The sequence below is a fragment of the Anoplophora glabripennis genome, unplaced genomic scaffold, assembly GCF_000390285.2.
Source record: "Anoplophora glabripennis isolate ALB-LARVAE unplaced genomic scaffold, Agla_2.0 scaffold46, whole genome shotgun sequence".
Lineage (NCBI taxonomy): Eukaryota > Metazoa > Arthropoda > Insecta > Coleoptera > Cerambycidae > Anoplophora > Anoplophora glabripennis.
The window spans coordinates 858,823-884,953 of NW_019416736.1; the positions used below are offsets into that span (position 1 = coordinate 858,823).

Below are 26,131 nucleotides of genomic sequence, written 5' to 3' on the forward strand. Positions count from 1 at the left end.
CATTTGTACAAAAAATATTTATTAATAGTAATTTTATCATGTATTATACACAGTTGAGAACTTAAAATAATAAAAAATAGCTTAGTCATACTCTTATCACATAAATTAAATCAAATAACCTACACATTAAAACAATACATTTCTCCATATGCTACGCATATATAAAATATGTTCTAAATGATCAAATTACGGAATATTTTTAGTCAAACACACTCATTTCGAATCGTGTCGAGTTCTTAATTTCATTCGAACTTGCACCAGTTCTTTGCTTATGACCTTGTCATCTTCATTCTGAAAATAAAAAAATCCTTATAATGGTCCTATATGCAATATAATTCATTACAAAACTATTCTTCTGACCTAGGTAGGATGTAAATGTCACTAAAGTGGTTTATACTCACTTTTTCTCCGTTTGGGTGTTGCAATCTTTTGGCTCTGTCCGCAATCACCTTTTCCAGTTCAGGTGCTTGGGCAGCTATGTGGTTTTCGAGTTGCTTTTTGGCGAGGTTTTCTTTCTGCCTTTGTAATGCTCTTTGCAATTCGGTTTTCTGATTCAGAACATTCTTTCCTCTGCAAAAAAAAGAAGTTTCAATAAACTGAAGTATTTTCAAATTAGATTAATTTGTTAAATCAAATATAAATGTCAACATCGGTACAACTATGAAATTAATTAATCTTTTTAATTTTTAGATAAAGAGAGGTATTAAAACTTTGCAGAAGGTTATGTTTAAAGAAATATTGAAAACGTTTAGAAAATTAAGACGATAAAACATTCAAAAGCAACAAGGGTCATTTTTCAAGACCCATATGGTGACAATTTTGGAATCACTTTTTAGTTATTTATAGATTTTGCACTCTAAATTCAACATTTTGTGAATTAAATTTATACGTTTTCAAGTCAATTCTCCCTGTTGGGATTAAAACATGGAATTAATATTTTACAAAAGCGCACAGTGTAAAATTTATTCTTTGATCTAAATTTAAGAACATTTCTTATTTAAAATTTCTCTTGAAGCCTTACATTTTGAGATCAAGGTGTTGAAGTTTTTCAAAAAAAAATTATACATATGTATATTTACACATCTTCTGACGAATGAAAACACTGAAATAAAATTTTATAGGTACAATACCCTGATAAAATAGTATTGAACGTGAAAAAATTAAGAAAAAAGTTTTAACTTTTTTTTTGACAATATATCGAAGAAGTATTGAAATATCTGCAACAGAATGTTTACATTCTTTTGTCACTCCTATCCGGTGGTTTTCCGCAATACTGTCTGTCTTGTTATTCATATCTAACTTATAAAATGCATGTTCTATAGTTTATACGATTTTCAAGACAAGCCTTGTGGTTTGCGGTAAATAAGCCATAGTCTTCTGTAAATCATTCTATACTTACAGTGTTTTGTTTTATTTAAAGTATATTATTTGTATACAGGGTGTTCTCATAGTTAAGTCGATTTACCAAAAATCGTTTAGATAAAAGTTGCAGAAAAAGAGAGTTACAAAAATCCTGTTCTACAAAAATTGTTCAAAATTGTTCTACAAAAATGATTTGTTTACCATTTATGTTTTTACAACGCATTGGTCGAAAATGATAATAAATCAGGTTTGTCATATAAAGTTTTTAAATTTCAATTTTTTTAAATAATTGTTAATAATTGCTTTATTTGGCAACTTTTACATAAACGATTTTTGGTAAATCGACTTTTCTATGAGCTCTACCAGCTGTTAAAATAAATGATTCAACTTTGACAACACCCCATATACAAAATTAAAACTAGTGGTTCATTTTTAATTTAATACTCATTATTTGTGTATTGTAATCCATTTATTAAATTAATTATTAATTAATTAATTAGTTATAAGCGTATGTCATTCATTACCTACTATGAAAGTCAGTAAAAAGTTGACTTTTATTGTGAACATGTGGATGGGAAGATTGTGACAACCCTTTGACGGGTTGTTGACTAGAGCTATTCTGTTTAAGTATATTATTTTTCAATAATTAGGTAATTTTAATAACGCAATTAACTTTTGACGCTGAAATTTTTCTTTCGTTTTTAGGGTTTCCCTTTTTCAGTGGCGGATCCAGAGATGGACTTTGGGAGGGGGGCGTTTGTATAGTTCATGTCAAAAAAAGGTTATGCAGTCAAAACGTTTTCAAACAGAAACATTTTACTTATTCTAATTGATCTTTGATTTTTTTTTTAGGACTTAAAACCAGTTACTTTTATACTACGTCATAATGTATTACTGGTAGTCAGAAACCAAATGATTGAGATCTTGTTTTAAATAATTTTCTTGATATGAGACTTCATTTTAACGGATGCATAAATGATTATCTTATAACAATTTTACACAGTGAAAGGAATTGATACATTTTTTGACCTTGAATTAATGTATACAGGCTGTTACAATTCGCTTCTCACTACAGGGATCTCGGAAACGGTAAGAGATACGAAGTAGCTTTTAAATGGGGACAAAGTTGCATAATGCCTCTAAAAAATCAATGTTAACGTGATTAGTTTTTGAAATATTTGGAAAAAACTTAAATTTTGGAAATCCGTTTTTGTTTCATTTCAGCCTTGTTTAGGGTGATATTGAAAAAAGAAGAACACCTTCTCATGGCAACTTTTTGGCCTCTATCGAATGGCATAATCAATTTTTAAATGTAACATGGGGTTTTTAGAGGCATAATGCTGGTCTGATTATACAACTTTGCCTCCATTTAAGCTACTTCGTATCTCTTAACGTTTCCAAGATCCCTGTAGTGAGAAGCGAATTTGTAACAGCCTGTATAATACACAAAAGTTACTTCAAGGCCAAAAATTTGTTAATTTATTTGACTGTGTAAAACTGCCATTAGACAGGAACAGTGGTTCTCAAAATGTATTTACAACAAGTACAAAGGTGTCTAGAAATAGTACAAAAGTTTTAAAAAATTATAAAATGACTGGGGATATCCGACATAGAACATACAAGGCTGACATCTTTGATAACGAAGCATTTTCCTTAATACTAACGAATAATGTTTGCACTATACTCTATTTCATCACATCTGAATTACTTCCGCCACTGCAACGCGTTCTATGTTCGGTGTAAAAACGGCATTCTCCTTTCAGTTTCGCCTACGTCTGGGAGCCGGTGGAACGTGAAAGATAATAAGAAAAATTGCAAACAAGGCGGCTCTTATGTGTGTATGTGAATGCAACTTTGTGCACAGCACAGCTTGGCAACGACGTAGGCGAAAAAGGATTTTTTAGCACCGGTGCTGAAGCTATAAATTAAAGGTTAAACGAGTTTCAATGCATGTGAGTCCGAGGAAGTAATTTTCGGTTGATTAAAGCGTTGCTATTAATAACTTTTACGGGGGATTTTCAATACAATCCGTTCTACTGTAATAATGCTGCTATATGTACTTAAACATATGGCGTGTCTTTTTTTACTTATAAGATTGTTCTTCAAGATAGTGCTCTCTTCTTCCTAGCTTCATTCCTGTGTTTTTAGATCTTTGGAATCCAAATAAAACTGATTGTTCAGCGTGGCAGTGCAATAAACTTTCACACACACAGTTTTATTCGAGAAGAAAGAAAGGAGAAGTTTGTTTACCTTTATTTATGCAGGGTGTGGCGTGTATAATCTATAAAAATTAAACTACAGCTTACTGATTATATTTGTAATAGAAAAGTCTTAAACGAAAAAGTTCTATCTTTGCGGTTTTTTGTAAATTAAAGTTCATTTATTCAATGAAAATGCTGGCCGACCCTGTGCTATTTATTTAAACACTTCTGATATTTTTTTATGCAACCCGAGATGCAACCTTATAATTTAAGTCGGTATAATCAAATACTAGTAATACTAAAAGAAGGTTAGGTTACATTGTCAAAAAATTTGTGCAATCAACTGATTTTGTATTTGTATTGAATTCATTATTCACTTAATTATTAAAAATTAAGCATCGTCCATCCACCCATCAGTGTTAGAAGGTGAAAGATTCCTGACAAAAGTTTTTGTTTCTTTGTAATTCCACGATGGTGACAGTGTAATTTTTATAAAGAAGTAAAAAAATAAGAATAGCGTGACGATTACATTAAAAACGAGATTCTTATTTCTTACTTTGCTTAAGTTTTTAGTTTCTGCACAAACTAGTTTTATAAACCGAGAAAACAATACATTTACTATTTCCGAACGTGCCGATATGGTGTTAGTGTATGGTGCAGCCGGAGAAAATGTACTCGCGACGACTAGATTGTACCGGGAACGATGGCAACAACGTCACCCCCATGTGCAATCAATCCTACAGTGCGTTCAGCGGCTGCGAGATACGGGAAGTGTTATTCCTCGAGGAGAAGGACGTGGTCAGCAAGTGAACCTTAATGTTGAAGATGCAATGTTGAAAAATCTTGACGAAGACCCCACAATTAGTACTCGACGACTCGCACAGCAAGTAGGAAAGTCATCTCGTACCGTACATCGCATCCTAAGGCGCCAACTGTTGCACCCCTATCATCTGCAACCAGTTCAACAGATTTTACCCCCGGATTGTGATCAACGAATGCGTTTTTGCAGATGGTTTTTACGGCAATGTGCCAATCATGTAGACTTTCCTGCTTATGTTTGTGTAACAGATGAGGCGCCATTTACCCGTGATAGTGACGCTTCGGTCATGTGCTGTGGCCACCTCGGTCACCCGAACAATCTCCAATGGACCTTTGGAATCATTGAAGTCATTGGTCCAATTGCTACCGTGGAAGAATTGCGAAATCGTATACTTGAAGCTGTTGACACGAGTGTTGACACAATTAGGGGAATACCTGGAATTTTGGTAAATATACCCTGGTAAATATTTCAGGCGGCGCCCATGCCTTATACCTCTAATTGTTGAGAAACTAGAACAAAATAAACGCCATATATTACATCTATCTCAATTTTATTTTTCTTTGTTCTAAAAAACTATCAAGCATTCCTCTGGGATCTATCACAGACGCACAACATATTACGTCAAATCCACGTCACGATCAATAAAAACAGCTGATAATTTCCACGCAGCATCCGGTCTAAAGGCGGAGCAGGGCACTTATGTGTCGCTCGCTAATAAGAGAGGAGCTGGAGATCTTTCTTAAGGCTGGGCGCATTTAATTACGGGGAAAATAAGAAGCTCTCTGCTTCTCTCAATACTGGCTGAGAGTACATGCGGGTAAAAATAAAGGAACAGAGGTATGCACCTTTTCTGACTTCCTTGTAGAGTGATCGCGAGGTAAATATAGTCGCGGTGCTGTGTTCTATGTTACAGGGTGAGCCAAATTTGACAGTTTTTCACTCACAGTACAGTATTTACGTTTTGGTTACTGTCCTTAAAGCATAGCTTTGGTTTACTAAAATTGTTTGGTCTAAAATGACCTCATGAACAAGCTCCTGAAATTATGACACCAATTTTGTATAATTAAATATTATTTTTTCGGGAAATACCCAGCCCAATTGTCGAAATCGATCCACACTGTAATATGGTACTATAAAACTATTGCTTGATGAAAGATTAGAAATGTTTGGAGACGTTTATAACCGCAGATTAATGAACTGTAGCAATTAGATTACAATCTGATTCCTATAATGAATGGAGAGGAAACAAAGCCAGTTAAGTTGCCTGTCTGATGTGTTGGAAAACGTCGAGTTGAACTTTTCATTTCCGTTATTATAAGGCTACTCCGTATTAAACCTGCGAAATTAGTTGCTAAGGAGTTCGTGGAAATTTTCAATGGGCTGTCATCCCGTACAGTATTGGTTGCGGTTGTATTATTGTTGTTTGAAGCAGACAACACGAATTCATTAAAAACATATTCTAGGAATAACATATTTTTAGCAAATATTTTTTTGTTTGGAAAACGAAAACACAAATTGATTTCCAAGAAGTTGGTAATGTGTTTAATAACATTTATTAAGCCTACACTTTCCGCTTTTAATATAATGCGTACTAATAGTTACTTAATATGAAATTTCGGTCGAAAATAAGTGATATATACAACGAAGGTTTGTTGAAAAGGGAGAATATAATCAATATTCCTGCTTCCTTAGGAACAGCTTTGACCTGTCTCCGTTGTTCTGGGGCTAGGCCTGTGGGACGGACCCACTATTAGAATCCCTAGGCTCACCCTGATGTTCACTTTTATTGAATCTAAAGTCGATACGGACAGAACTGCAGCTAAGGCAATGGGGAATCTCTGGGACTTGTAGCATCCAATGTTTCCAAATGTTTCGCCACTCTTCACTGTCGACATCTTCAGTGGTGACTCTGCTTCGCCGCGGGTCCGACCCCACAAAGCTTAGCCCGAGAACAACAGGGACAGGTCAAAGGTTTCTAACTAAGGCGACGACCAGGTATACAGGACATTACATTACAGGGCATTACAACCATTGCGCCATTAAATAATAGTGTTAATATTTTTTCCAATTTTCTATAGTTTTTTTTAAATTTTAATATACTTTCGAGTTTTTATCTGTAATTTTCAATGATTTTATAAATAAAACGATAGACTTCAGGAGTAACTCCCTTAATTGAAAATAAACCGATTTAAATAAAGTTACAATTCTGACTCTTTAGAAAGTTCAAATCAGCCTTAAAAAAAAAATTGTGAGATATTTCAAGGAAATATTATTTGACGTACTTTTTGGGGTTCCCGAATATGAATATGTGCTTATTCTTTACTTAAATAGGTCGCCAAGATCACCTTAAACAATCTCTTGCTTTCCGTCATATTTTTTGTTGGTAGGATAATTAAGTAAAAACAGGATGTTCCACTAATTTGTTATTTTTTAATATACCGTTTCAAATTAGAAAATAATGTTTTAGTTTTAATGAATGAACAATTATAATTACGAATAACAAAAAGTAACAAATAGAAATATGTCATGAAAACAGCAAAACTGAATGAATTTAATTTTGTTTTTTCAATCTACTCTAAAAAATGTAAACTCTCTTTTAGAGAAATAGATATATTTTTTAATTTTTAATAAAAGAGTTATAACAATTTCAATTTTCTAATCGTTAATTTTTATGATTTAACACTAAAACAATTATTTTCGTGATTGATTGTTTGAAATAATGAAATGTTGCTTTCGAAATTTTGTTTTACGACAAATATGAAAAATCACGTTCGCTTTGTGAAATTTTTATTAAAAATTAAAAAATATAGCTATTTCTCTGAAAAGATAGTTTACATTTTTTAGAGTAGATTGAAAAAAAATTATAAAATTAAATCATTTTTTGCTTATGATTTTTAAATTTCTGAAATCATCCCTTCACTTCTAGTCTCCCTAACTCTGTTTAATAGTACAAACAAAAATCAATAGACCATTTTTATGTAGAATTTTATGCTCTACAACTTTTATATTAAACTTTTTTTCTGGCTCTTAACTCCTTTTGAGTTATCTATTTTATCTTTTTTCACCCCTGGCCGGGGGTTGACAAAAAAAATACTGTCACTTAGGTACTGTTATTATATACCTCAAACGAACTTATATAAAAAATTCGGGCAAGTTGACCAAAGTTGCGATTTAAACAGTATTTTAAATGTTTGGCAGTAATGTCCCTTATTATTCTCCATCATAGTTCTTCTATGTTGTATAGATGTCGCAGGCTAATTATTGCAAGTTCAGTCTCTTTTATAAAACGCCTTATAAATGACTAAGCAAATTGTAAAAAAATGTGTAAATAATTTTTTTTACAATCCGACTGAAAAGTTTAGGCGTTTTACAAAACGCCGAATACCTATGAATTTTATTGTAAAACGAATGTAAAAGCCAATATTTTTACATTGCGCCTAAAAGAATAAACCGAACATCTTCAGGCGTATTTATAATGAGACTGCTCTCGAATTAGGCGAATTGTAAGGCAGGCACGGATTATTAATTTTCTAGTTTCTAGGTTAGTTTTCCAACTTCATATTATGAGTTTGTACCGTGGTATGACATTATATAAACAATCACTAAATTAGTAAGCAGTATTGTTTTGCTATTTTCACTTCAAAAACTAGAATTTCAAGACGATAGAAGACCCAAAACGGAGCTTGTTCAAATAAGAAACATAATACAAGTTTAAACTTTGTAGATTTAGGACTTAACACTCTTATTGTTAGAAAAATCAAATGTAAGAATTAGCATTAATTCTTTTTATTTATACGCAAAATTATAGGAACTAGAAATAATATAAATTGATATTTCATGAAATCAATCGTTTACAAAACAACTGGAGAAAGTCAGTCATATTCGAAAGAAAATGAAAATTAAGATGCGTTTGCAATAAGACTTATAATTATTCGACGTTTTATAAAACGCTTAATATTTACAGTCACATCGTATAAAAATGACCTTTTCAAGTGACAAACTAATAGAATTATAGAATTTATAAATTTAAATTTATAGAATATTGACTTTTATAGTAATTAATAAATTAAAATTATATCAATGTTACTGAGCATGCGCATTAAAGATAATTTCATATAAGCGAAGTAGCCTCGCAGGATAGCATCCAAGGAAAGTTTGGTTATGATTAAGAGTAATTACGTCTATAATAAACCACTTGAAGAAAAAAACACTCGATAAACACACTGACAAAATACAACACCAAGAAAAACAATAACAATACTTAGTAAAACTGGAAACTGGCAAGATTAAACAAAACAAGAGAAAATACGCTGATGGTAACAGCGACAACATATCAACAAGAGCTCACCTGCGTATGAGGCTATTCTTTTACATCGTTTTTTGTAAACAAACAAACTTAATTTGGTGGGCTCAGACTCCACGGATTTTAAAACGAAAATTTGACAACGAAAAAATAATAAGTAGACTGATAACAGTAAACTAATTCGAATATGTCACCTAATAGAGAGAAAAAGTGTATATTTTTAACAGGTGGTTTACTTTTTTTTAATTACAGTTCTATTTTCGCGGGATACTTACATTTTCTGATTGAAGAGCAACTCTTTGTGGAGATTCTGCCTCTCGGGGTTATCCCGGACGGGGTTGGCCGGCTTCCGGGGTATTATGAGACCGTCGTCGTCGGTCAGGAGGGGCGGCGTCGTGTGGTGACCCGAATTCCGTAACGTGTCTGGAATCATCGTGGCCGCCGTCTCGATCTCGTCTCCGTCGACTGCAACAAAACGGAAATATCACCGTCGAAAACTGGGCTAATGTGTCAGTGTCGCGGACGCAACAGCAGGGCTATTATTTATACTTTAGTCTATTATTTAAAATTTTACAAAACCATCGAATTTCAGAATAAATAATATTAGCACGTCACGTTGGGCGCCAAATATTTATGTTATAGAACGTATAGGAAAATTATTGAATTACTAATATCGCTATTAAAAAATAAGGGTTGATGGTAGAAGGGTGAAAATTTAGGATTGTATGTATTTTTTAAGGCCACATCATAAAAAAATAAAAAAATAAAATTTTGTCCATAAAACAAAAAAAAATTTGGGGTGGACCACCCTTAACATTTTGGGGTTTGAAAAATAGATGTTGGCCGATTCTCATACCTGCCCAATAAGCACACAAAATTTCATGAGAATCGGTCAAGCCGTTTCGGAGGAGTACGGGAGCGAACATTGTGACACGAGAATTTTATATATAAGATAATAGTAATAGATAATTAATTTTGAAATGAATTGAGTATATTGCAATTGATAAAATAATTAATAAGTAATTATAAAGACATAATTTAATTATTTGTAAATGTTTATATATTAATATTTTTAAAAACCGTAACAATATATGTATATTATCTTAGCTCCTTTAAAGCTTGTCCAAAAATTCCAGAAGTATTGAAATATGAAATAATATACGCGGTATTTCATTAAAGAAGAAGAAACTTTGTTTCGTTATGATTCTTTGACTGATATTCATAACTTATTAAAAATTTAACAAAACCATCGAATTTCAGAATAAATAATGAACACACCACGTTGGGCGCCAAATATTTATGTTATAAAACGTATAGGATGTTATAATTTTGAAAATATTTATGTATATTATCTTAGCTCTTTTAAAGCTTGTGCAAGAAAATCGAGAAATATTGAAATATGAAATAATATACACGATGTTTCATTAAAGAAGAAGAAACTTCGTTTCGTTATGATTCTTTGATTGATCTTGTATACTTAATTTTTCTTTATTCATAACTTATTAAAAATTTTACAAAACCATCGAATTTCAGAATAAATAATGAACACACCACGTTGGGCGCCAAATATTTATGTTATAGAACGTATGGGATGTTACAATTTTGAATATATGTATGTATATTATCTTTGCTCTTTTAAAGCTTGTGCAAGAAAATCGAAAAATATTGAAATATGAGGTAATATACAGTGTTCCATTAAAGAAGAAGCAACTTTGTTTCGTTATGATTTTTTGACTGATCTTGCATACTTAATTTTTCTTTATGGTAATAAATTTTAAAAAACCCTAAAACGTTTATGTCTTATGATTTTTCGATAGACATCTTAATTTAGGAGATGATCGGTCGTTTTCATACAAATCAGCTACTCTATACAGGGTGTTCCACCTCAGAGGAATTCTTCTGTAACTCTGTAACTGTACAATTTATAAAAAACTGGTTTTAATAAAAGTTGTCTGGAATCATGTGGGCCATCTAAAGAATATATTTTTAGCTTTACAAAGTGTTATTAAATATACATGGTGTTTAAAACTTACCGCTTTCAAGATATTTAGTTGCTTTTAAAAAAATAACGATTTCAGCTCTCTCTAAATGAGGTTAGATAACACTTAAACCGTAAGAGTTAGAAATCTGCAGTGGATAAGAAGTGGATCTTATTTGTGGAAGGGCGAAACGGGCGGTGACTATGAGACGCCTTTATTATAGCCATCCTTCTCTATCGCATGGATTTCTATGGCTTACTTTATCGCTCTCACGTAACTTCAGGTAGACCATCGGTACTTTCCTACCCTGTATATGTATCATTATGACCATCCTTTTGAAAACATAAGTAAAAAAACTACATGGGTATCAAAATACTTCTCTTTTATTTACGTCTGGCTCAAAAAAAAATTGTTTGCTCATTTTTACTAACAAACAATATTTGTTTGAAAATGTGTTCTAAAGTTTTAAATATCGTATTTGCTTTTAAAGAAAATAATATTAAAACAATATTATTTTTAATTAAATAAAAATACTAGTACACTCTGGACTGTTGGCATAAGATTCTGTAGGTAGGAAAGCATATAATTTTACGGATGATCTCAAAAAAAATTAAAATAAAAGTGTGCGTTTACGCACCTTTGCCCGCTAATGGGATATATAAAAATCTATATTTTAGTAAAACATTTCCAATTGATTCTAAAGCAGGCTCTATCACTTCTAAACCGGAAACGTCATTTGAAAATACTGGCTTCTTCTGGACTAAATTACTACAGGAACGTATCCCACATAGATAGTGTTAATCAATCATTGGGCGTGATAAAGTTATTGTATGGATTTTAATGGATCAACGGAGTAATAACATTTAATTAATTTCTTTTTAACCAAACAAAGTTCCAAAATAATCAGCACGGTACATCACCGGCTTATTATCACAGCTATAAAAATTAGACAAAAAAAAATCCCTTCTAAGCGACACCTATCAACAAATTAAGTACCAGTAATTAACATTATAGCAGTGCCAGACATGAAATATTTTTCAGTAATGACACGAGATAAACGACCGTAATGTGACGTTTTTCGAAGCCTGTAATTATCGCGTATTGATTTGTGGCCTGCCACTTAAAAAAAAAGAGAAAGCAAGGCTTTTAGTTTTAATCGCAAGGGATTCAATCTGAAATGTAAAAAAAACAGAATAAGGCATTATCTATGTTTACAGTTGCTAATTATACAAGAACGATATTTCTAAGCATAAAACGAAATAAATGAAAAGTAAGGTCAGCAACCGGCAGTTAATGTTAATGTATATTTTATGATCGAATGTGGAACTGCTAACATTGTGAAATAAAAAGGAAACGATTAAGTATTACCGTTTGGTTTGTTAGAAGGAAAGCTATTTTTTGTTAATATGGTAATTTGACCTTACGAACTTTTGTGTTTTAATTATTAACACTACTATGAATGAAGGGGAACTACACTAATGGAAAAAAATAAGGGAACAAAAATGTTTCATACATTTTTTAGTGATTTTTGAAGGCCTGTAACTCAGTGAAAAATGGTCGTGTCGAGATAAAAAAACCTTTTGCAGCTTTAAGTCAAGTTTCAAAATATTTTGACAAAAAATGTTTTTGAGCTATGATTATCCAAGAATCAAGACAATTTTTTTTTTAAATGTCTACGGATGAAATGTTTTCGAACTCGATCAATGTAGAGGTCAGTTATCCTGTTTAAGGGCGCCGTATTCTTGAAATAGTGTTTTCCACAAATAGACAAATAATTTCAAACATTTAATAACTGAATAATTTAAAGCTTATCAAATAATAGGAATGTTATGTCGCGCCATCCGAGTATTTTCAAAGACGCCGCAGTAAAACAAATAAACAGGTGCAAAAAACGATCAAACCATCAAGGTTTTAGGTACTGAAATCTACGAAAATACTAACTTTTTTTATATATAACTGCACATGTAATATTCTTATAACATTTACTTGCTTAGTTCTACATATAAATTTGTTTACATGGTTAAGACCCCGCCGAACGTGAATCCGCGGTCAAAATTGATGGTTCTTTTTCTAACCTCAAAAAATTAAGGGCCAGATATCACGAATTTTCAAAAAATACGGAATTCGCGCAAAATTTGGTGTACGGGGGTTTTCGGGGTCGCTGATCACGGATCCGAGGTCAATTTTGTAAAATTCACTATGGCGGATCCAAGATGGACGACCAAATTATCAAAAAATAATCCATTTGCGCTAAATTTGGTATACAGGGGTTTTCTGGGTTACAGATTCAGATCCGAGGTCAATTTTGTAAAACTCAAGATGTATCAAAGACGGTATTACAAATTAAAAAAAAAAATAACACATTCACGTCAAATTTGGTATACGGGGTCGCTGATTACGAATTCGAGGTCAGAATTGCGAAATTCATTTAGTAATTTTAATTTACCCAGAAAACCTACAAGAAAGTATGAGGATTTTTTCTTTAGGGGTAGGGTTATCTTTTCTTGTAAATGCTTTTTTTTATTGCTACATAAAAAAGTAACATTTATAGCAGCACTAGCATACCAAAATTTGCTTAAACTGGAAAAGTAACTAGACTTATTTAGAAAGAAAAGAAACTTTGTCAATTAATAAAATAAAGCAATTGTGAATAAAAGTAAATTGATTGGATCAAGAATCTGAGATAGTGCCATGTACACGAAATATTTACACACCCTATACAACACAATTTGCAAATTTCTAATATTGTCGAGAATAGTACTGCAGATAATTTGTCACGATTGACCTCATCAGCCTAGAACAAACTTTCCTCATGAAATGATCATACTCGTAATAAGCGAACCGATTGGAAACAGTAGGGAGCAAGATGTAAACTTGGCGATAAAACAAATTTATTGTGACGACTTCTCATTTGAACTAAACGGTTTTGATAAACATGTAAAGTTCTATACAGTCGCTTCAATAACCGTTTCTTCTTTCTTCATACACTGATTCACTTCGAAACATCAGCGTTTTGTAACAATTATTGTAAATCAATTTGAGTCAGATCGTTGTTCACTCAACGATTAGATTTACCATCGTTTTTCAGTGGTACTCTGTTTAAGTCATACGGTTTGTGGTTAAGTAGGTTCTTGCAAATTTATTTTAAACACAATATTTCCACCGAACCGCAGATATTTTCAGAAGCAGGAAATATAACCTCTTTAAGTGGACGTATATTTATCTTTCCAGCAATATATCACATATTGAGGCAAATAGAATTATTTTGCTTGTATAAATTATTATATACATATGTACACAAAACCATAGCTTAAGTTAACATAAAAACTACTTTTATCCAAATACGCAGAGTGTAAGTTTGAATATGGGGGTCATATTTATACGGAAGTTACGTTTGAGCTTTAGAAATACATTTTGATCTAAAAGCATCAACTCTTTCTTGATTCGTATGCAAGCTTTTTCATAATATCGCAAGGAAACTTCAATAGGAAACATTAACGTTCCGGCCATTCGTGTTTCGTCGAATTAATGTGGCGATTTGTTTTACATCTCGTCATATCATATCAGGTATAAAGTCAACTGGCAGTAGCGGTTTTTCAGAGGAGACAATACAGCATTTTAACTTAATAGTGAAGAACTCCGTTACCCTTCGTAAGCGTTTGGAGCAGCATCGGATTCTGCTTAAATTTAAACTATTCACGGTTTAATTTTGTTCTGTTTTATTTATTTGATTCTATATGTCTAGCACTGGTTGGCTGCTGAAGTAGTTGAATAAGGAAAAAGAGTAGATACATACTTTCCTTTAACTTTCCTAAATGACTCACTGACACTGATATTCATAAATTACATTACACTGCTTAAAAAAATAGTAACAAGTAATTGTTTGTAAAATCTCTTTTTACGATTTTTCATATCAATCAGATTAGTAAGTACTTTTATTTATATTTTTATTATGTACGTTTTTCAAAACGGCCAAAATAATTATTTTAAGTTAATTTTATTTACAACTAGCAACCCGCCCCGGCTTCGCACGGGCAAATATAAAATAGCCTATGTTACTCCGAGGAGAAGTAGCTTTCGGTAAAATTGGTTGAGTAGTTTTTGAGTTAAATCGTAACAAACAAAAAATCAATAATCTTTCATCTAATGCGACCCTAATATTAATTTTAAAATAATTCACGATATATCTAATATCTATATACCTAAAGACAACAAAAGAACTTAAAACTAAAAATGCAAAACCTTTAAATTTAAAACAATATAGGTAACTACCAACAATGTGAGAACAAAACGAATTAAATTAAAGTACATATGCTCAGGACTATCAGTTTTAATTAATAAGTAAGTAGTTAGGTATCTAACTACCTAAAGAAAACAAACACGAAACAAAAATGCGACTATGAAGTTTTAAATGATTCACAATAACAAAAAAACAAACAAATTATTAAAACTCAATGAAATAAAAGTATGTTTGAAAGTATCTATGTATGTTCGACTACATAAAGACAACAAATACAAAACAAAAATGTGACCTTAAAATATCGAACGCAATTATAACTTTCCAACAACACCCAGAAAGAAAACACAGTCGTCAGTCGTCACCTCCATTCGCTCCAAGTCAGTTTATTAAAGGATCGGAGCGGGGGGAGGGTCGGCGATCGCATCAAGCGAAGCGAGGCGCTTGAATTTTATTCTCGCGTCCGTAATTTTTTTGCGATTACTCCTAAGATATTCATTTAAATTATATGGTGTAAAAGAGTAAAATATTGTGCATGAAATGCTTAAAGCCTCTAACTTATTTAAAATGATAAGGATTAATACCGTATTTGTGTAAATAGCGTTTACATTACCGCTTTATAATTGCCAATTTTGTTGCCAGTATTAAAATGGATATAGATAGTATGTTATCTTTAACATATAGACACATGCCATCGCGGACTTTTGTGTAGGCATATATATGATACACAATTACACCATACATTGATACACTACATAAACTTTCGGACCCCCCTGGCTCGGACGCGAGGCGCGAAGTCACGGGGCGCCCGCGCGGCCTGGTCGAATCACGGCGAAACGAAATTAATTTCGTTGCGCATTATTTTGATTTTGCTATATCTGCTAAGGTATTCATTTAATTTGCATGGTGTAAAGGGAAAAAATAATCTTCATGAAGTGCTCAAGCCAACTAACGTATTTAAAATTATAAGGATTAATACCGTATTTGTGTAAATAGCTTTCCAATTAACGCTTTATAATTGCCCACTTTTTAAAGTATTAAAATGGATATAGTATGTTATCCTTAAGAGATAGACATATGCCATCGTGGACTTTTCTGTAGACCTATATAAGATACACAATTCCACCATACATTATTTTGTTATATCTCAAAGGGTTTAGGCAGCGTTTTCGTTGAAAGCTCCCAGACGGCTTATTTTTTTTCCGACACCACCAACAAATATCGTTAATGTATACAAAAACATAACAAATTACATATATACTAAAACCTTCCTCGAGAACTATTCTATCCATTGGTGAAAACAGCATGAAAATCGGCGCAGTAGTTTTTGAGTTTATCGCGAACAGACAGACAGACAGACGCGGCGGAGGACTTTGTTTTATAATATGTAGTGATTAGTAACATATATACATATCAATATTTGTTAATATTTAATAAATCATTTTAAAAAATTTTTTGATATCAAAAAAATATGGTGACTTTAAAATAACACGTCGCTAAGTCATATAAAAGCAATTAAAGTGGTTTATTAAACAATTTTCCATTGTTGCTCTGTAACAGATGATTTAAAAAGGCAACAACTGGCAACGCTATTCTGGAGAACATGAACCATTACTCTGTTACACTGATTAGGAGACCTACAATACAAAACATTTAATTATAATGTATTTGGAGTGATTATTTTAATAAAAATCTGTAGTTTAATGTTTTCATAAACGAAACCATGATTAATACCACAGAAACCTAGTATGTATTTCATTCATATATGCACAAACAGGAGATAAAACGAGGGGAACCTCCGTTTTCCTTAAAACTACTTATGCAACAGTAATAAAAGATAAAACTAAAAGATTATGTTTAATATAACTTTGTATGCTCATCAGTCATTTTATTGAAACAACCGACTGACAGCACAGTATTTTTTTGAAAATAATTTTATTAATATCGAAACACTGTCCCATTATTTTAATGAGATAACCTGTGATTTGAATACACCAATCATTTCATTTTTAAATAATGGAAACAGGACTGTGGGTTTTATAAAAAATTTAACGGTTTACAATTAAATCTAGACTAATTTTATGCTTTAAGTCTCGATTTAAGTCGATTCCAATTACATAAGCAAAGTTTTTGACACCTGTATAAATAAATACTGCATTTCTTCCTTGTGCATTTAATATGCATTTAGTTAAATCAATAAAAAAAAAATCGATTAACGCTAAGTGATTTCCGAGAAATAATAAAGAATAGTTCAATATTTACTTAAACCATTAGACCATTATATACCATAATACTATAACGCTACTGAAACTTTTACTGGAATCTGCTAAGATAGCCACATTTTTATATGCATATTTCTTCTTTATAGTCCAATTAAATGGGACGGAATTTGAGAAAACAAACTTATGATACGTGTTTCTAAAGATCAAAGGTAGTCTTCGGTACTACACTAACTCTTATTAGTACAGGGTGTCTCTGTGAGGAAACAAAAAATTTAAATAAAATTTGGGACACGTGGTGTTAAATGGGATGAGGTAAGCTCAATTTTCAATCGAAAGTATTATCTTTGGGATTTGACAGAAACGACTAATTACGCTTTTTTCTAATAAACTTTTATTAGAGAAATTTTTCTGTATTACTTTTCGTGTAAAAGTTATAAGCAATATCGTCCTAAAGAGTCTCAAAAGAAATACCACCTAAAAAGCACATTAACGATGGAAGGATCAAGTAGTCGTTGGAAAATAATTGAATGTTCGTTGTTTAAAGTGCATAAATGTCACAAAATACTTGTTATTACTCAATACGAACATAATCATTTGTGCTTACAAAATGTTTTCTCATTCAGAAAAAGTTGATATGTTGCTAATTTATGGCAACAAAAAAAATTCAGGAAGAGCTGTAGAGTTATATCGAGAAATGTATCCAGAGCGCCTCATTCCTAATCATAGAACCTTGGGACGAAAAGAAGACGGATTTTCTGTTCGGAAAAATCAAATAATTGACCGAAGGGTAAAAAACAATGTTAATACAGCTAGACTGTTAAAGTACTTCGAAAAAAATTCACGAAATTCTATACGGCAAGCTAACCGGGAATTGAATTTGAATAAATCAGCCGTTCAACGAAGACAAATGGATATCATGACTACAAAATTCACAATTTGGAGTATTTGCCTGAGCGTCACATTCAAAACAGATTTAATTTTATAGCTCAAACTGTAGTAAATGTAGAACCTTTTTCGGCAAGTTCCTTAGACGAAAGTGGGTTTATCAGTAATGGTTTGCCAAACAGGCGCAACGAACACTACTGATCCATTGAAAATCCAGTCCAAAACCAAGGCCATTTTGGAGTAAATATATGGTGCGGCATCCTCGGTAGGTATTTAATTGGCCCTTACATTGACAGCGTAAGTTACCTAAATTTCTTACAAGAAGAACTTCCTGCACTTCTGGAGAATGTGCCTTTGCAGCTAAGGAGAAACCTATGGTTTCAGCACGACGCCACAGTGGTAAATATTGGAAAAAATTCTCGCCCCTCGCCAATTTTCATCGTCTCGTCGTGATCTTTTTTTAATAATCTCGTAATCTGAATTTTCATATTCCGGTGAGGTTTTTTCGAAAAACCCTTTTTTTAATGCTTAGGGAGCGCCCCAACCTCAATGTCGCACAAAAATTTTTTAAATACTCGATGTTCAGTTGTAGAAAAAAATGTATCTGCTATTAATAAAATTGATTATTATGACCCGTGATTTCAGGGTCTTTAGGTTATGTTTTCAGTTTTGACTAAAGGTTTTGGCGATCGCGATGATGAACACTCAACAAAAATACATTATTTTTTTATTAAAGAAAATAATTTTGTGACAATTTTTTTCACTCTAATGATTTGATTTGACAATCTTTCCAGTTCTGAGGTTAGGTTCTTGGGTTAAGGTGTCAGATTTGGGTACAGTATGGTACAAGGTGTATGCTCTCGGAAAAATTGTTGATCAAATCTCTGTACAATAAAGATATTTTATTTTATTTTTATTAATCCATAATTTAGTGAGTTTAAACTTAGTTAATGTTGGTTTTAAGGTTAGGTTTTTTAGATTCAAATTCATGGTTTGGGTATAACATGTTACGTAGGATTCTACTGAATCTATTTCGTACTTTTGGCATGTAAAAAAACTTTTTTTCCAATGTAAATTTCGTTTAAGGCTTTTAGGTTAGAATTAATAATTTTGACGTTAGGTTTTTGAAGAAAAAATATCAGATATATCATCGTGGGTCATAATAATCAATTTTATTAATAGCAGATACTTTTTAAACATTTTTTTCTACAACTGAACATCGAGTATTTAAAAATTTTTTCTTCGGCATTGAGCTCCCTAAGCATTAAAAAAAGGGTTTTTCGAAAAAACCTCACTGGAATATGAAAATTCATATTACGAGATTATTAAAAAAAAAATCACGACGAGACGATGAAAATTGGCGAGTGGCGAGAATTTTTTCCAATATTTCCCACTGTGCGACGGGGCTCCACCCCACAAGGCCAGGATTGTGCAGCAATATTTAGACAACACTTTCCCAGAAAAATGGATTGGGCTTAATGGACCTAATCAGTGGCCCGGAAAGTCACCAGATATAATACCCCTCGATTTTTTTTATGGGGGGTTTTAAAAAATAAGGTTTACACAACACCTTCGCGAGATATTAATAATTTGAAAGAAAAAATCACAAACGCTTATAATGAGTTAAACGGCGAAATGTTAATAAATACAGCACACAAAGAAGCCAGACGAAGATTGGATGTCTTGAAATGAGAGGAGGTCATTAGAGAATAGATTGTAATATGTATGTAGTATGAAAGCGTTTGCCTCATTTTTCAAGTTTAGTTATTGTTATCATCACCTTTTGTTTTAACTGTATTAAAGAATTGTCGAGTTTAATCCTTTTATTTATTCTTAATAGACCAGGGTCGATAATTTTTGACACCAAAAAAAATTATAGTAGGATGAAACCCATTGGAAAAGAAAGAGAATATAACAGAAATGAAAGGAAAAATAATTTACGGGCGATCTGAGGTCGGGAAGGGGAAGGGGGTGAGTTTTTAAGGGTAAAAAACGGTTTCCCTTGATTTCCGGAAAAACTACAAGTCTTATGGAAAAAAGTTAAATGGCAAAGTTGTAGGTAATAAAAAGATCTACAACTTTTGTATTTACACTTTTTTCACATAACCTCAAAATTTATGTGAAAAATTCAAATAACCAAGTTTTTGGTTTTTAATTTTTATCTTTTAAAAAAAAATTTTTTTTTCACGAAATTTGGTGAAAACTTACCTATTTATGTCCCAAACACGCTGTAATTTTTTTGATTTGAAATATTTATTTTTTCACCTTATTTTTACTTAATATCGAAAAAGCACCCTAATTTTCAATCGAAAATTCTCACGTCAAAATATCTGCTTTTTTAAAAACGTCGGTGGGCTTTTTCTTCGTTGAAATCTCTACTTTCTTATGGTGTAAAAAAAAATATACATTACTATGGTAAGTTTTCTCAGGAAATGCAAAGAAACGAAAGAAGATTCTACAACTTTCTCAAAATATTGTAGATGTCTTATTAAATATTAACTTTATTAACTTATTTGGTTGTTAATTATAATAGTATATTTCGACTTGTAATTTTTTTGTTTATCAATGTAACATGGAATCTTACGTTTTTCGAGTAATTAAAGTGTAAATTTTAATAAATAGCTCAAAATTGTACATAATGATTAGAAAAAAAATTTCGGATTCTAGTTCGTTTCTTTGCATTTCCTGAGAAAACTTACCATAGTAATGTATATATTTTTTTACACCATCAGAAAGTAGAGATTTCAACGAAGAAAAAGCCCACCGACGTTTTTAAAAAAGCAGATATTTTGACGTGAGAATTTTCGATTGAAAATTAGGGTGCTTTTTCGATATTAAGTAAAAATAAGGTGAAAAAATAAATATTTCAAATCAAAAAAATTACAGCGTGTTTGGGACATAAATAGGTAAGTTTTCACCAAATTTCGTGAAAAAAAAATTTGTTTGTAAAAGATAAAAATAAAAAACCAAAAACTTGGTTATTTGAATTTTTCACATAAATTTTGAGGTTATGTGAAAAAAGTGTAAATACAAAAGTTGTAGATCTTTTTATTACCTACAACTTTGCCATTTAACTTTTTTCCATAAGACTTGTAGTTTTTCCGGAAATCAAGATAAACCGTTTTTTACCCTTAAAAACTCACCCCCTTCCCCTTCCCGACCTCAGATCGCCCGTAAATTATTTTTCCTTTCATTTCTGTTATATTCTCTTCCTTTTCCAATGGGTTTCATCCTACTATAATTTTTTTTCACTTTTTACCATTTTTGAAGCTTAAGCACTGGTTTATAATGACATATGCACTTTAAACAACGAACATTCAATTATTTTCCAACGACTACTTGATCCTTCCACCGCTAATGTGATTTTTAGGTGGTATTTCTTTTGAAACTCTTTAGGACGATATAGCTTATAACTTTTAAACAGGAAGTAATACAGAAAAATTTCCATAATAAAAGTTTATTAGAAAAAAGAGAGCTTTTTAACAGGAAAAAAATTTGGGTATGTTTCTGGAAAAAATATAATTGATGTCGTTATCAACCGTTTCTGTCACATCCCAAAGATAATACTTTCTATTGAAAATGGAGCTTACCTCATCCCATTTAACAAGAAAGGGTACCAAATTTTTTGTGTCCTCACAGTAGACCCATACTATCGAGTTTGAGACACCATATAAAAAAATTGCACATCTAAACGTTCAATAGTGTTAATGTTTACAAGGTAAGCAATTTTTGAAATATCGCAAAAAATAGATTCTACAACCTTAATGAGGATATATCGCACATGTAACTACGAAAAGGGTACTTCACTTCAAACCTTACGACGGTAATTACTAATTAAACCTCACCTCGCCTCTGCTGGAAAATATCAATCTTATCGCTAACCATATTTACATGAGAGCACAACCTATCTCGGGCTACACCTCACCGTCCCGCCGACTCGACCGTAAAACCAAAACAATCCCCGAGAGAACACCGACTATACAAGAACCTTCGGAGCGAACAGGCCTACCTGCAGAACGATCCGGCAATAATAACAATAACGGGGCGGTAAATCAGCCGCCGAATAAGGGGGTATAACTCGACGGGCACGCAAACGAAGCAACAATTTTCAAATTCCGAGCGAGGCGCTATTTCCGTCCGCACCTGGAGGTATATCGCGGAGGCGGACCGCCGACGCCGCGCTCCTCGCCCACTAATCGCTAATCCGCAACATCGGAGTAGTTCAAGGCGTCCTTACAATATCGGGATTCTCTATGGGTCAAGTACGGTGAAGACCCGTAAGTGCTGGAGTAGTTGGAGACGGAACCCTTTTCCGGCGACGGCCGCAAACTATAAAAACAGAGGTGACCTGCCTTCGTGGTGTACAAAGTGGTGCAGGTAAAATTCTGCGGGTTCCTTCCACTTTCAAATAACGCAAACAATTCTTAGGTACAAATTTTCACTCCTTGTTATTTTAAAATCACAATAAAATTCATATTTGGAATAAAATTTCAAAAATTAGTTCATCAAGTGTCAGTACTAACTTTGATAACAGCTTATCATGGTTTATTCATTAGCTATTCTAACTTGGGACCACGTTATTTCAACATCCAGTGTATTACTCCTGTCGAATTAGACTTGAATGTAAAAAAATTATTAGTAGAACTGATTTTTGACTTGAGCGTTTCAAATTCGGTTAAAAAATCTCGCACGCGATGAGGGCGGCGTTCACGCGCGTGCGCGGGCGCAGCGCTCCTTCTCCTGCGTGCAGGCCGTTCATTAACGTTAACTTTTACTGCTGCTAGCGCGTTTATTACACGAACTATCAATGTAAAACATTCTGAAAATAAAAGTTTAACCTTTCTTTAATTGGCTCTAAAATACCGGTCCGATACGTCCAATAGTTAATTAACAATTAACGTTATAAAAAAAGGCTATCTTGGCAACAAAGAGGCGTAGGTGATTTTTCTTTGTTTTTAATTACCGTAAAAATAAGCTCTATTTAATGCAAAAAGAGCGAATTCCCGAGCGGCTTTTGCCTGACCCTGACCAACAGTCAGTGTTTGTTTATAACACTATTTTGTACGGCCTACTTTGTTGGTTGTAAAGGGCTACTTAATTTCAACTTTTTGAAATACATTTCTTTGGATGAATTGGAACCTATATCTACGATGCTAACTTCCAAAATTAACGTTTCGTAATTAAAAATGCAAAAATTAAACGAAATTAATTAACAAATAGCTGGAGCAACAATTTAACGATCAATCGATTTGTTTTTTAATTATCGTAAAAATAAGCTTTATTTAATGCAAAAAGAGCGAATTCCCGAGCGGCTTTTGCCTAACCTTGATCAATTTGACTAATGTTGTTTTGCACATCCTACTTTGATAGTTGTTGTCTACTTAATTTCAACTTTTGAAAATTTTATCTTTTGATACGTTTCTTTCTACAACACAAAATGACTAATTTTCCTACAGGTCGTCTAGATTTTTGTGCGCAGTAAAATAAATGAAAAAAAACTTAAATTTGCCACGCAATACAATGTCTACTGATAATTTTTTTAAAATTTCATATTTTATGATCTAGTCCGATTAAAGTACTTATATTTATTTTGCAAAGAAGAGTAATAAGAATAATCTCTGGTTTGAAACTCAGAGATGAAAAATTTCTCCCGCTGGATTTTTAGAATATGGAAACGGATAAATGAATTCTAAAAAAACCATTGTATAACTCCAATACTTGTAAGTAGGAATCTCATACCACTGAACTTTTTCAACTTTCGAGATATCCAGCTGAGGAACTTTAAACGGGACACCCTGTATATTTTGCAATGTTTGTTATGTAAATAATAATTTAAAATTACGACGTAATCAGATTGATTCTTACTTTACTAAAAGTAGAAACAAGCTTCAAAATTACTAAATCCGTAACCTCAAGCCGGTAAAATAAAGATAGACCAGGACATTGGAGTTTGAAATCTTTTAACCCACTACGCCAAGAAACAAAACGACGAATTTTTAAATAATAATAAACACAGCAGTAATTTTAATATACAACTGTCTTGTCTACCTTCCTTGTATTTTCTGTATATTCACAGGTTACTTTTAATTGTTTAACGTATTTATACAGGGTGTCCGTTAAAAAGTGGGACAAATTTTACCACTAGATTTCACGACGAAAATAAATGGGAAAAAGTTATATACAACGTTGCTCATAAACGCTTATTTTTCGAGATACAGGGTGTTCAAGTTGAAAAAATAAAAATGATTTTCAGGCGTATCTCGGAGATACGTTAAGGGATTTTTTTCTAATTTGATATGGGGAGTTTTAACGGGGACCTACACCACAACCAGTGGCGTGCAAACTATATTTTCGAGACACTTTTCTAAAAAATAAATGTTACACCACTGCGTTAAGCGGAAATAAATAACACGTTTGAGTAAAAAATCGACTCGATAATAGTTAAATTTAGAGAAAAAGTCAACTCTTAATTGGTATTAGGTACATACTCAGAATAGAGTAAAAAGTCACTCATATTGATAGTTAGTAGAAACTCGGACTTAAGTAAAATTCACTTCAACTTCTGTTGTAATAGTTTCACTAATAAAATTTTAGTTGTAATGACCTTATTTTGCAGTTGAATTACTTATAGTCCGGGAGGCAGCGACAGAAATTTTGCACCAATTCCTACAAAGCTGATTTTTTCTCATTTTGTTGTTTTGATATCGTAAGTAAACGGAACGGCAGTCTACCGCGCCAATGTGGGGGCAAACGTTAGTAACAATTTTTTAAACATGTAAATAAATAATACTTAAATGCCTTATACCTACAAGGCTGAAACTTTTTAGAGTGATCAATTATACCTAAAAATACAGTATAGTGATAGTCTACCGCGTCGGAAGGGGGGCCATCAAGGGTCTACCACCCACGCAAGGTGTTGAAAAATTAACTTTTTTGACTTATTTCTACAAGGCTGAATTTTTTTTCTCAAATACTTTAGTTTATAAGAGAACCAAAAAAAAAAGTCTACCGATCATCTAAGGGTGCAAAGCCTTGATAGACGCAATGGAATGCACGATCTCCCGAGCGCAGTCGCTGCGCCGATTCACTGTAAGCCGCTCTGAATAATAACTCATACCGGGATTAAATTACAATCTACAAAGCTGCTTTTTTGTCTATAGATATCTTACAATAATTATTGTCAAATAAACGTCTTATACCTTCGATACGAGGTGGCTAAAGCTTCGGTAGACGTGGCGAAAGTTTTTGCGCGGAAGTTGCTTAAAATTCCAAATTTATTATTAATTACAGTTTTTTGAGCTTACACCATTATTTAAACGTATGATATAGTAACAACGTGCGAGCGTGAGCGAGCGAGATTTTTGCTAGTATAATAGGTATTAACAAAAGTTCAAAAAAATTTTTTTTCAAATAACTGACCTTTTTCTTTTTTAACACATTGAATAATTAAATTTATTTCACTTTTAGTTATAATTTATAACAATAATACTTTTCGATAATAGCGCGCGAAATGCTTGATTTGCGTTTCATCATCACATTCGTCAATTACACTCGTGCGAGAATTATTCAATCGCACTAGTATCGAACAATATTTTACGACACTTATTTATAAAATAAATGATAACACCGCAAATGTTTTTTATTACAACAATATATTAATTATATAAAAAATAAATATATTTTTCTTATTCCTCATCGCTACTGACATTTGATTCCTCATCGCCTTCCATATCATCACTATCTTCATCCTCATCATCTTTCTGGTCACACACTCCATCATTTTCTTTAAGGTATTGACAACCGTCAGATACAATTTCTGTATCTGCAAATAGCAATATATTATATTATGCTAACATCAATTCACCCCCTTTAGGGTCTGAAAGTCATTTTTTGATTGAGTTTTAGACCTCCTTAAAATGCAAATATGTGTACCTGAATCTTTATCGCTCTGTAGATCAAACGTCACATCGATCAGTGATGTTTTTGAAAGCTTACAAAACTACTAACAATAAAATCTTTCGTCAAAAGGTCAAGAGTCGATGCATCTGCTTTACCACCTTGTCAATCAGAGCTCCGAGAACACATACTCCGAACAGCATATATTGCACAAATTTGGAGTAAT

At 32.4% G+C, this 26,131-nt stretch overlaps 1 protein-coding gene across 4 annotated transcripts in view; it reads right to left on the reverse strand.

The window, feature by feature from the left end:
* Positions 1-26,131, reverse strand: part of LOC108904273 (protein FAM107B) — a 129,255-nt gene continuing 103,124 nt past the window's right edge. For 3 of the 4 annotated variants that reach the window (XM_018706756.1, XM_018706755.1, XM_018706758.1), the window contains 3 exons: positions 8,962-9,151; positions 402-570; positions 1-291 (listed from right to left, as the gene is read on the reverse strand). In XM_018706756.1, coding sequence (XP_018562272.1) covers positions 214-291; positions 402-570; positions 8,962-9,151 — 437 coding nt within the window. In that variant the 3' untranslated portion in view covers positions 1-213. Of the gene's footprint in view, positions 292-401; positions 571-8,961; positions 9,152-21,854; positions 22,015-26,131 lie in introns of those variants that run through there. The other variant, XM_018706759.2, reaches the window with a different exon arrangement.